Source organism: Danio aesculapii, chromosome 11 (genome assembly GCF_903798145.1).
Source record: "Danio aesculapii chromosome 11, fDanAes4.1, whole genome shotgun sequence".
NCBI lineage: Eukaryota > Metazoa > Chordata > Actinopteri > Cypriniformes > Danionidae > Danio > Danio aesculapii.
Window position 1 is genome coordinate 3,522,468 of NC_079445.1, and position 12,480 is coordinate 3,534,947.

Below are 12,480 nucleotides of genomic sequence, written 5' to 3' on the forward strand. Positions count from 1 at the left end.
AAAATGTCTCTGTCAGTGTTTTCAAACTATTATATTTGATTTACCAAAGTCACACAAATGGCAATTTCACATCTGTCACATCCATAACGGAAAAGTGTCACGTCCATAACGACACTTGTTCCTCATAAATGCAAACGTATTAAATATAATAAAATAAATCATTTTTGTTTTATAGTAAGCTGACTCTTATCCATTTGATTAGCATTATTTCTTTTGTGTTGTGCAATTTAATTTACAGAATTTATACAAAGTATATTGTGTACTGTAAACTCGCAGATTTTTTTGTCACATCCATAACGCAAGTTTATTTGCTGATTTTAAAATGTTTACAGATTGATCTTTTTCTGCTCGTATAACTCTGTGGTTAGTTGTTTTGGAATATATAAACAGTTGTTTCAATATAATGTTAACATATACTTTCTATGCGAATTTATGTTTTGAGTTTTTACTGCAAATGTCACATCGATAACGCTGGAATTGCTTATATATATATATATATAAAATCGGGCAACGCAGTGGTTAGTGCTGTCGCCTCACAGCAAGAAGGTCGCTGTTTCGAGCCTGGGCTGGGTCAGTTGGCGTTTCTGTGTGGAGTTTGCATGTTCTCCCTGTGTCCGCGTGGGTTTCCTCTGGGTGCTCCGGTTACCCCCACAGTCCAAAGACATGTGGAATAGGTGAATTGGGTAGGCTAAATTGTCCGTAGTGTATGAGTGTGAGTGAGTGTGTGTGGATGTTTCCCAGAGATGGTTTGATAGTGAGTTTCCATCAATTATTTTAAAATCAAGTAATGCACCGTTCATTCAAAAATCTCTTCACAAAACTTGTAATATGTGAGCATATTTACTGTACAAAACATGTCAGTGAACTATGATTGCAAATAAAAAAAAATTAAATAATCGTTCATAAAGCATTATCGAGTCAAAATGTTCAAGTAATCGTATATATTTATCTATTAGGGATAAACACGAACTTAAACATTAATAAAACATAAACCCTTCATTTTTTAATGCGCAATGTGACAGTAAATTGTATTACAAATGTCTGTAACCACACTGAACTGAGCTAAACTGAACTGAACTTAAACGTTGAAAAATGAACTACACTGTTTAAATTTACTATGATCTTTTATGTGAAGCTGCTTTGACATTGTAAAAGCGCTATACAAATAAAGGTGAACTGAACTGAATTATTACAAAATCTATATTTTAAACATTAATGTCAGCATTATTTATCAAAACATATGCCACTTTTATTTTATTGATGTTTGATTTGACTGGTAAAGGTCTGTTTTATCCCCTTTTATTGTAAAAAGAAAGAAAGAAGCAGTTTAATCAGTATATGTGTTTTGGCATTTTATCTAAATTTATTGATAAAATGGTAAAATATGCTAATAAATGATACTTTTTTGTTCGTTAATCAACCTGCTGTCTGCAACTAAACAGATTTAATTGTAGTTCAGTGAATGTGCAGATTCATTCTGCAAGATATGCAGAATAACATCGATTACACTTGTACATAATGTGTTTGCTTCACTGCTAAGAGTATGCTACATTAATAATTCATACATTTGTCTCTTCTTGGTCAATAAATACCATTAAAGATCAGGAAGTATATCAAATTACATATTTTCTAAACACCTGGCATCTATAAAATAAGGATCTTGTGTACATACAATTGTATAATATAAACATATATACAGTTATTTTTATTCAGGGTAACATACTGCCAGATTTAATTTTAAAGGATTAAATGATTTATCGCATTTCTATGTAAAAATGTGAGATACTTACAGGATCACTAGCTAGTTTCCATCTAAAAATGCAAATTAAATGTATGTGCAAAACTGAAATATCGCATAAAAGACATGCGAATAAAGTAATGTTTCCAATCAATGTCAAAGAGAACAAAATCGTCACTTTCTGATAAACTGGCACCAAACATCATCAGTAAAAATGGAATTTGCTACGGTAGGAGAAGCTAAATCTTTTCTTCATTTAATAAATTACTTGCACCTCAGAAGACAATGCCGACACGCAATGAACATGTGGTGGCGTTAAGGCACTTTAGAATGAACAAAACAACGTTTCTGATGTTTTGTAATGTAGTCAGCCACTTGGTTTGTTCATTCACACACATTTTTATCATCACATGATCTCTTCTAACAAAATCACATGACTTTTTATTGCTCATACTGGCATTTGATCGGTATAAGTGTTTCCATCATAGTTGATGCACATTTTTTCTTATCAAATAAAATGTTTATCTTAGTTATGCGCATTCGTTTTTATGCGCATTTTCAAAATTGATGTGCATCTTGGCGTTTCCATAAATTGATTTTTATGCACATTTCCAAAATGCGCATAAAAATAGGTGGATGGAATTATATAAACATTCTAAAAACGTACCCCTATATACATTTCTGGAGAGCGCCAAATACATCCCAGGAGCTAAGTTTTTTGTATTTTTAGTTTTCGCAAATCTACCAGAGCCCGCTGTCTATGCTTTTTTAAGGTCTCAAATTTCTCGCGCGAGTGCCGTTCGTGTTTACTGTTCTCGCATAAATCCACCAGAGACCGCTGTCAACTGAGTGACCAACCTTCTTCCTTCCTTTATCCAAACCGATAGTGTTTTCAAAAGCACAGATTGACCAGCCCAGCCACTTCGCTAAACCCAACCGACTGTTTTGAAAAGCAATCCAGAAAAAGAAAAGCCCTTGCTTGATTTCTTTTTTTTTATTATTACTTTTCAGGGTTTTCACCTTTAATGGAAAGGAAAGTGTAGAGTATTGACAGGAAAGCAGAGAGAGGGGAAGGCTTGGCATAGGACCGCAAGGCGGGAATCGAACTCGGGTCACCGTGAGCACCGGAGTGCATGTGTCGACGCACTAACCACTACACCACTGGTGCCGACCCCTTGCTTGATTTTTACCATGTTTTTTGTTTTTACCACATTCTCACGCTGTTATTTACTTGTTTATTTTCATTTTTGGCTTCAGTTTTTGTCTTACCCGCTTTCAGGAGCCATTCTTCGCCGGACTCGAACCCTGTTGTCAACTCCTCTCAGCGTCTCAAGTCCACCGGTGTACATGGCCAGCCACTGGAAAAACTGGTAACAGCAGGAAAGCCGTCCATATGGAGGTAAGCTGTCAGCTGGTAAGCGTGAAACGTAAAGGCGTCATACCGCCTCATTGCATTCGTTTTAAAGACGAAATCAAGCCATACGTTTCTCTGGATACATAATTGGCGATCTCCAGGAATGTGTATAGGACTATGTTTTCAGAATGAGCTTGTGTATAAAATTGTATTTAATAATGTCAGATTTGACTATGATTTTAACTAGTTTCATGTGGTCCACAGCGAGACACGGTATTTCTTTCAACTGTATGTCCACACATTAGGCAGAATGACAACAAAACTTGACTTACTTGAAGGAATAGTGATTTCTTGTGACACCTTGCAGAACCGAAGGTCAATTTATTGCTTTTATATTTAAATAATTTAGTAAAACTTAGCAACAATGCAAAGTAAAGGAAAAAAAACAAACCAATTCTTTTACTGTTTTTATTGAGTACTTCACACCAAAATAGGCACAGTAATATTCACAATTAGCTTTTGCGGTCATACTTTATTTGAATGTACAATTCACGCTATTAACGGACCATTAGCTAAGACTTATAGCTCAGTAAACTACTAATTAGCGGCTTAGTTAGTATGTTAGTAGTTGGGTTTAGGTATTGGCTAGGATTAGGGATGTCAACTAAGATCATGCTTTATAACAGTTATTATCATATTAATAGGCAGGTAATAAGCCAGAAGTTAATAGTGTGAATAGTTACTGAAACTAAAGTGTGACCGCTTTTGCTATATGTTGATCAGAGACACACACAACCGTTACATCACTTGGCATTTTCTTCAGCTAGCGAATCGTTCTGTCAAGAGGCTACCAGCTATTTTATTTTTATGCAGGGTTCCCACGCTTTCATCAACAGCAGATTCAAAGTCTTTCAGAGACTTCTTAAAGCAAAACTAATTTTAAATCGCACACCTTTGTAAATCATACCACAGCATGCCTGTCAACCCTCCCGTTTTTGCTGGGATTCTCCTGTATTTTACCATTCTATCCCGCTATCATCCTGTTTAATTTTAATTTAAGCACTTTCAAGCACCTGTGTTTGTTTTTCAGATCTTTTTACGCCTTGAATTCATGTCTGAAATTCAAGTACATTTGAAGGTCCCATAAAGGGATTTGAAATGTGCATTTTTTTAATTCAATGCTTGATGTAATCTCAACTTAAACATGAAGAGAGGGTGGGACATAGAGTAGCTCCTCCCCTTTTAAAAAAACAGCCAATAGCATTTTGTTTTCATCACAGCTCTGCCAGTGAGAGTGGTTGAGCTCAAGCGCATCAAATGAAAAGCTAATGAGAAGAAGGGGGCGGGGCATGTCAGATACTAGAGAGCATTTGATTGGTCAGAAGATTTGATGAGGTAACGTGAGTAAAACCGTTGATCTATATATGCAGAAATCCATTTTATCGATTTTCTATAAACATGATTTTTGGTGGGCACTATCTTATAGATAGCCCTAAAACGAACAATACTGGTACTAACATCTAAAAATGGGACCTCTAAGAAGCGTGGGAACCCTGTTTATTCCACAGAGAAGTGGACCAAGTCTAATACTCCTCACCTTCCTCTTCTCCTTCTCCTTCCACTGAATCTACACCGACCTCCTCGTAATCTTTCTCCAGAGCAGCCATGTCCTCTCTGGCCTCCGAGAACTCGCCCTCCTCCATTCCTTCACCTACGTACCAGTGCACAAATGCACGTTTAGCGTACATCAGGTCAAACTTGTGATCAAGCCTAGCCCAGGCTTCAGCAATAGCAGTGGTGTTGCTCAACATGCAGACGGCGCGCTGAACCCTTGCCAAATCTCCACCCGGCACAACAGTCGGAGGCTGATAATTGATGCCAACCTTGAAACCAGTAGGACACCAGTCCACAAACTGAATACTGCGTTTGGTCTTGATTGCAGCGATAGCAACGTTTACATCTTTGGGTACGACATCTCCACGGTACAGCAGACAGCAGGCCATGTATTTACCATGGCGCGGGTCACATTTGACCATCTGATTAGCCGGCTCAAAGCATGCATTAGTGATCTCAGACACTGAAAGCTGCTCGTGGCATGCTTTCTCAGCAGAAATCACCGGAGCATACGTCGCCAGTGGGAAATGAATACGTGGATATGGCACCAGGTTGGTTTGAAACTCTGTGAGGTCAACGTTGAGGGCACCATCGAATCTTAAGGAAGCTGTGATCGAAGACACGATTTGGCTTATTAGCCTGTTGAGGTTGGTGTACGTTGGGCGGTCGATGTCCAGGTTTCTGCGGCAGATGTCGTAGATGGCCTCGTTGTCTACCATGAAGGCGCAGTCCGAGTGCTCCAGGGTGGTGTGGGTAGTGAGGATGGAGTTGTAGGGCTCCACCACTGCTGTAGACACCTGCGGAGCAGGATAGATGGAGAACTCCAGCTTGGATTTCTTCCCATAGTCGACAGACAGGCGCTCCATCAGTAAAGAGGTGAAGCCGGAGCCGGTTCCTCCTCCAAAGCTGTGGAAAACCAAGAAGCCTTGGAGTCCAGTGCACTGGTCAGCCTGTGAAGAGCAGAGAATGGAAGACATGTATATAAATCGCATTATAAATCACAATATAAACACAAAGACGGCAATTTGACTTTACTTGAAGGAATGTTCATAAGACCTTTATAATCATGACTTGACATGAATATAATGGAGATTTTATGCAAGTTTTAAACATCAATTGCTTTGTTAGGTCATTTTAAATACAAAGGTGACACTGCTTGAGATGTCTTTTGTTATGACAACTTGACATTACCAAGACAACATGTCATAAATCCACTATAAACATGGTTGTCATGAGGCTATTATAATTGTGTCATTAATTTTATTACAGCGTCATAAATATTTTTGTTGACCTCAACTGCAGGGGTACAAATTGAATTTGTCATTAAAATTTCATTAAATGGTAAAGAGGACCTATTATGCCCCTTTTTACAAAATGTTAAATAAGTCTCTGGTGTCCTCATATTGTGTTTATGAAGTTTCAGCTCAAAATACCCCATCAGTAATATTTTATACCTCTTTAAAACTGACCCTTTCAGGCTTCTATCCAAATTGTGCCATTTTGGTGACTGTCGCTTTAAATTCAAATGAGATGGTGCTATTTTGAATAAAGGTTGGTGCTAAAAATGCATATACTAAGTTGTCACAACGAAAGACGTCTGTAGCCTCGCATAGCCAGACCTCAGACTGACGGCTAAATGTCTGGAAACTTTGGCTGCTTTGAATGGTCAACGACGGCCCACTTTGTCACATGACTGACAACCAACTGACCAACCAATTGAATTGATGTTTGTTTATTTATATAGTGCTTTTACAATGTAAATTGTGTCAAAGCAGCTTAACATAGAAGTTCGAGTAAAATGAAAATGCGTCAGTCCATTTTTTAGAGTTTAAATTTCTCTGCTGAAAGTCCAAACACTGAAGAGCAAATCCATCGATGCGAGTCCCAAACCAAGCAAGCCAGTGGCGAGGAACAAACTTCACAGATTGACGAAAATGAATGAAAAAAGCCTTGAGAAAAACCAGACTCAGTTGGGCCAATCAGCTTTCGTTTTGGTCCTAAAAATAACAGCCCATCACACAACCATCACTGTGCATCATTCATTCACAAACAAGTTCTTACCAATTTGCGAATCCTGTCAAGAACGAGATCGATGATTTCTTTGCCAATAGTGTAATGGCCGCGGGCGTAGTTGTTTGCTGCGTCCTCCTTTCCAGTGATCAGCTGCTCAGGGTGGAAAAGTTGGCTGTAAGTTCCAGTGCGAACCTCATCTGAACCACAGAAGAGAAAGAGAAATGAGCAGATGAGAATAAGTAGAGGACTAACTATAAAAGACTGCCCTGCAAAAAATAACCATCTAAAAATAAGAAATAAACGAATTATTTAAGAACGATACAAACTAGAAAGAATCCATATTATCTGCCAGTGAATAAGATAATTAAACTTATTAAGATATCTTTAAAAAAACAGACTTTACATTGCAAAAAATGCTTTTCTTACTCAGATTTTCTGTCTTGTTTCTAGTCCCAATATCTAAAACCTCTTAAATCAAGTAGCATTTTCTAGACAAGCAAAAAAATATTGTGTTCTTTTAAGAAATAATGACAAAATTAAGTGAGTTTTTCTCTTTAATAAAAGCAAAAAGATCTGCCAGTGGGGTGAGGAAAACAATATTTCAATCTCCAAATGAAAAACAAGATTATTTTGCTGACCCCATTGGCAAATTACTTTGCTTGTTTTAAGGGAAAACTCACTTATTTTTGGCATATTATTTCTTAAAACAAGAGAATATTTTTTGCTTGTGTAGAAAATGCTTCTTGATTTTAAAATTTGTAGATATTTGGACTAGAAACAAATCAAAAACAGTGTTGTGAAAAAAAATCTTAAAATAAGTATACTACTACTTATTCCAAGCAGTGTATTTAGACCAGGGGTCACCAATCTCGGTCCTGGAGGGCCGGTGTCTCTACAGAGTTTAGCTCCAACTTGCCTTAACACACTTGCCTGGATGTTTCAAGCATACCTAGTAAGACCTTGATTAGCTTGTTCAGGTGTGTTTGATTAGAGTTGGAGCTAAAATGTGTAGGGCACCGGCCCTTCAGGAACAAGTTTGGTGACCCCTGATTTAGACTAATTATATTCAAACTAGATTGTTAATATCATTTTAAACTCTTTTGCTTTTCTTATTTTGTATGAAAAAGGTGTTAAAACTAGATTTACCAAACAGGAGAATTCCTCTTAATTTAAGACCAACTTAACCAAGAATATTCAAAATCAAAATCAAACATTTACGCGTATTGTCTGCTATTTTAAAAAAAATCCAAATTAAGACTTGACAGGAGTTATAATGCAAAATTATTACTTGTTGCTTCTCAAAATAAAAACAAGTATAAGTCGCCATTTTAAAATGAGCAAACTTAAAACAAGTTACTACAGCTATACTACAGAATAACTGATTTACTGAGTCTTTTAATATGCAACTTAAAGTTATTACAGCTAAAATAAAGTCTTATAAATGCAAGGCTGGTCTTAGATTATGTCTTATGATTGTAATTAAGTTACATTTGCAGGTAAATACCTAACTTTAAGCCTGACTAAGAAAAAAAAAGACTTATAATCACAACCAGTCCTAATAATCTTACACAATCTGATTTTGCATAGTATTTTATTGTTAAAACAAGACCGATCACTTTTTGCTTTTGTTACTTAGATTTTTTTGTGTTGTTTCTAGTCCAAATATCTCAAAATTCTTAAATTAAGAAGCATTTTATAGACTTGTAAAAAAATATTGTCTTGTCTTGAGAAATAATATGCCAAAATTAAGTGAGTTTTTCCTTAAAACTAGCAAAATAATCTAGTTTTTCCCTTTGACATAAGATTATTTGCTTGTTTTTGGGAAAAAACTCACTTGATTTTGGCATACTATTTCTCAAAACAAGGCAATATTTTTTACTTATCTAGAAAAAGCTTCTTGATTTAAGAATTTTGAGATATTTGGACTAGAAACAAGACAAAAACTTACGATTTTATTAGTGCAGTGCAACAAAATCAAAGTAATAAAGCATTTTTTGCAGGGTAACTCTTGACTAGATCTGAGGTTTTGCAGCGTGGTCATCAGACGAGTATACTGACCAATCACAGTAGGCTCCAAATCGACAAACACAGCTCTTGGCACATGTTTGCCAGCTCCGGTCTCGCTGAAGAAAGTGTTGAAGGAATCGTCTCCTCCGCCAACGGTCTTATCGCTGGGCATCTGTCCATCCGGCTGAATCCCATGCTCAAGACAGTAAAGTTCCCAGCAGGCATTGCCGATCTGGACACCGGCTTGACCCACATGGATGGAGATACACTCACGCTGTTGCACAAAAACAAAATGAGTGATCATTTACAATAGTGAGGGACATTGAAGCTTTAATGTAATAAATCTGATTTATTTATATTAGACCACATAACACTCTGATCAAATGTTAATCTCAAAATGGAGTAGACATTAACATAAACATTTTACAGAAGCAGATATTTGTTTATCCAGGTGTAAATTACAGCATCCAGATGAATTCAATACAAAAATAAGGTCACGCGCCTCAATAAGGTTTATGTTAGTTCATGAATACCCTAATGAACAATGAACTATTCTTATACAGGATTCCTTAATTCAAGCTTAACTAACGTGTTATTATACCCAATAATTGTGCTTGATATTACAAGATAACGATAACCCTTGATAACGTGACAATGAGCAAATGTATTTTCAATAACATTACCATAGATAAATACTGTAATAATTGTATTGTTTACTATTTCTTAATGTCAGCAAATACATTAACTAACAAAATCTTATTGTATTGGTCACTTTATAATTTATAGTACAGAAAATATGAACAAAAAGCTTCATAAAAATACTACAGTAATTTATAGTAAACACTGTAGTGTTTCTGAATCACACTATAGTAAAATATTTGAATTAATCTGTTTTAGTAATACAACTATAGTAGTCGAGTATAAACAAATGACCCCTATATACAAATACATAGCTGCTAATACCACGGTAAAATCCTGTACTACTTATTACAGTTAATACCACAGTATCCTGTAAAATTCATTGATAGAGAGCTGAAAATACTGTTATATATATATATATATATATATATATATATATATATATATATATATACGGTTGAATACACGGTGTGGTTCAAAAACCCTTTAGTAGGCTATTAACAATGAGATATAGTAGCCTATTTTTCCCTTCAAGCAATAACCAGCAACAGTAGATTTTTTAAGTGCAAAAGAACAAAATAATATTCTAAAGCAGTAATTAATTGAGGAATATAAGTATGTACTCACCATTTTGCGATTTTGCAGATGTAGGTGTGCAGACCGATGCACTATTCAGAGAAGATGGAGGATGAGACGTCGCTATGAGGGGAAAAAAACGACTGCAGGAGGGAGGGAGTGGCTCATTTCAGCATCAAATACACTCAACATTTTTATTCTACCTAGAGCATTCTGGAACAAGCTAAATTAAAATTAAATAAATAATGAGTAAATAAATAAAACGTTTTTAGCTTAACATAAGGCTAGCCTACTTCGTGTGTGCTAACAATCCTTTATTATAAGATCTTTTTATGCACGTTCATTCATGGCTGTAATGGACTAAACGTGTACATCATCTCCACAACAAATATAATATATCATAGTTTCATCAGTGCAGTTTTGAATTGGCGAATTTCAGTCAAATGAACTGCACGCAGCTCGTAATGTGACATCCGGACAGACTTGTGTTTAAAGTAGTATACATGATATTTCTAAAGCATAATAACGGTTCCAAATAGCCAACTTAGGTTTTTATAATGAAACAAATTGAAAGCTAATAACAATAAAGCCATCATGGGCAGTGCCGCCGCCCTCACGTGACAGATTCTGCAGCAGAGCATATGACGTCATGGTGCGCACTGCAAAATCACTGTATTTACAAAAACACGATGTATTGTTCAAAATGCAGTTTATATGTGTAAATAAGGTGTGTTTCTGCTTTAAAAGAGAGTATGAGCTTTTACCGGCTCGTTTAACCTATTCATATGGAATATATAGGGGACATTTTACTAGAAATGTACACTGTCTTGTCGCCTATCCGAGTTTTAGGAACAACAAATAATAACTTGACTACTAGCTGATCATTTGGTATCAGAAGTGGCTTATATGAAAGACAAAGGCCTCTAGATTACGCTTATTTCACCAAAATACAATATAGTCACGCCTTGATTTTTAATGATTTCATTAGGACAGTAGGGTTCCAGTAGGTCTTCTGCAGTATGTGTGATGATTGGGATACAGCTCAACAGATGATTCAGCAGAAAAATCCACCTTCTGACACTTTTCCAAATGATCAACTAGAAGTCAAGTTAGTATTTGTTGCTCTTACAACTGGGATCAACGACAAGACTTTTGTCAGGGAGTGTAAATTTTCACTTTTAAAAATGTGACAGGCCCTGAATGTGTCGTCCTCACAAAAATATATACAAAAACAAGCATAAATCATAAAATTCAATGATAAAATCCATCATTGATTTACTGTCAGCTTCTCCGAAAAATCATGTAAATTCTGAGTAGCCTTAAAGGTGTATTGCACTCATTTTAAATGTAATGCTAATGTGACAGGACTGACTGAAACATGGGGACAGTTGTTAATGTATTTGTATTATATATTTGTAGTATTTATTTGTAAAATGTATTTATAACTTCATGGTTTTAATCAAGGGATGTGAATGATAACATCTTATGCTATTTCTGAAGTATTTATTTTTCTAAATAACAGTTTTTAGCATAACAAATCTATTAAAGCTGTAGGTTCAGTCGGGCTGAGGACATTGACAGGGTTTATACAGTTCTAAAGTGTTTTTAATACAGAAAAACACACTGAGAACCAAATGAATGACAACTCACAGAAATCAACCATCAGTCCATTTTAGAAAGTTTTGGGATGAAATACTTTTCATTCATTTGTTTTCGTTTCAGGGACAGATAATGTAAGTTTCTGGTAGAATGTCCCAAAGGCTAAATTAAAGATTAGCGTAATTTTGCATTTTCCAAAAAAATATTGCTAGATTATTCAAAAACACCGGCTAAAGTTCATTCATTCATTTTCTTTTCGGCCTAGTGCCTTTATTAATCCCGGGTCGCCACAGTGGAATGAACTGCCAACTTATCCAGCACATGTTTTATGCAGCGGATGCCCTTTCAGCCGCAACCCATCTCCGGGAAACATCCATACACACTAATACACTACAATGAAAAAATTATTCAAAGATGATTGCTTGGATTTACTAAATTTTTTTACGTTAAGGGGTTGTAAACAATTTATTTGGGCTGAATTTAAGCAAACAAATCAAGCAGAACATTATTAAATTAAATTTGTTAAAATTCAACACAAATGAAATTGTTTGCAACAGTTCTGCATGCAACATTTTTTTAGTGTACGGACAATTTAGCTTACCCAATTCACCTATAGCGCATGTCTTTGGACTGTGGGGGAAACCGGAGCACCCGGAGGAAACCCACACCAACACAGGGAGAACATGCAAACCACATAGAAACGCCAACTGACCAAGCCGAGGCTCGAACCAGCGACCTTCTTGCTGTGAGGCGACAGCACTACCTTCTTTCGTTTTTAGCAGGGTTATTGAACAATGTTGCTCTGCGGTCAAGCCAGCTGTGATCAAGACCACCACCATTTATTAAGAGCGCAGAGATTATAATCTTTGTTTTCTTTTCTATCCATAAGTTTATCTTTCAGATGATTTCGCAGGTCAAACTAAATAAAATATACCCTCTC

At 36.1% G+C, this 12,480-nt stretch overlaps 1 protein-coding gene across 1 annotated transcript; it reads right to left on the reverse strand.

Annotated features, from left to right (window-relative positions):
- Positions 1-3,546: 3,546 nt before the first annotated feature.
- Positions 3,547-10,084, reverse strand: tuba2 (tubulin, alpha 2). Its single transcript, XM_056467766.1, has 4 exons — positions 9,993-10,084; positions 8,778-9,000; positions 6,768-6,916; positions 3,547-5,656 (listed from the first exon to the last, which is right to left on the reverse strand). Exons 1-4 carry the CDS (start codon positions 9,993-9,995, stop codon positions 4,676-4,678), a joined length of 1,356 nt encoding a protein of 451 aa, XP_056323741.1. The 5' UTR covers positions 9,996-10,084; the 3' UTR covers positions 3,547-4,675.
- Positions 10,085-12,480: the final 2,396 nt, after the last annotated feature.

Coding starts and splice junctions, on each gene's coding strand:
- tuba2 (XM_056467766.1), bottom strand. Junction 6,917..8,777: donor TTTGGAGCCTACTGTGATTG/GTCAGTATACTC, acceptor TCTGTGGTTCAG/ATGAGGTTCGCACTGGAACT. Junction 5,657..6,767: donor TTGACAGGATTCGCAAATTG/GTAAGAACTTGT, acceptor TGCTCTTCACAG/GCTGACCAGTGCACTGGACT.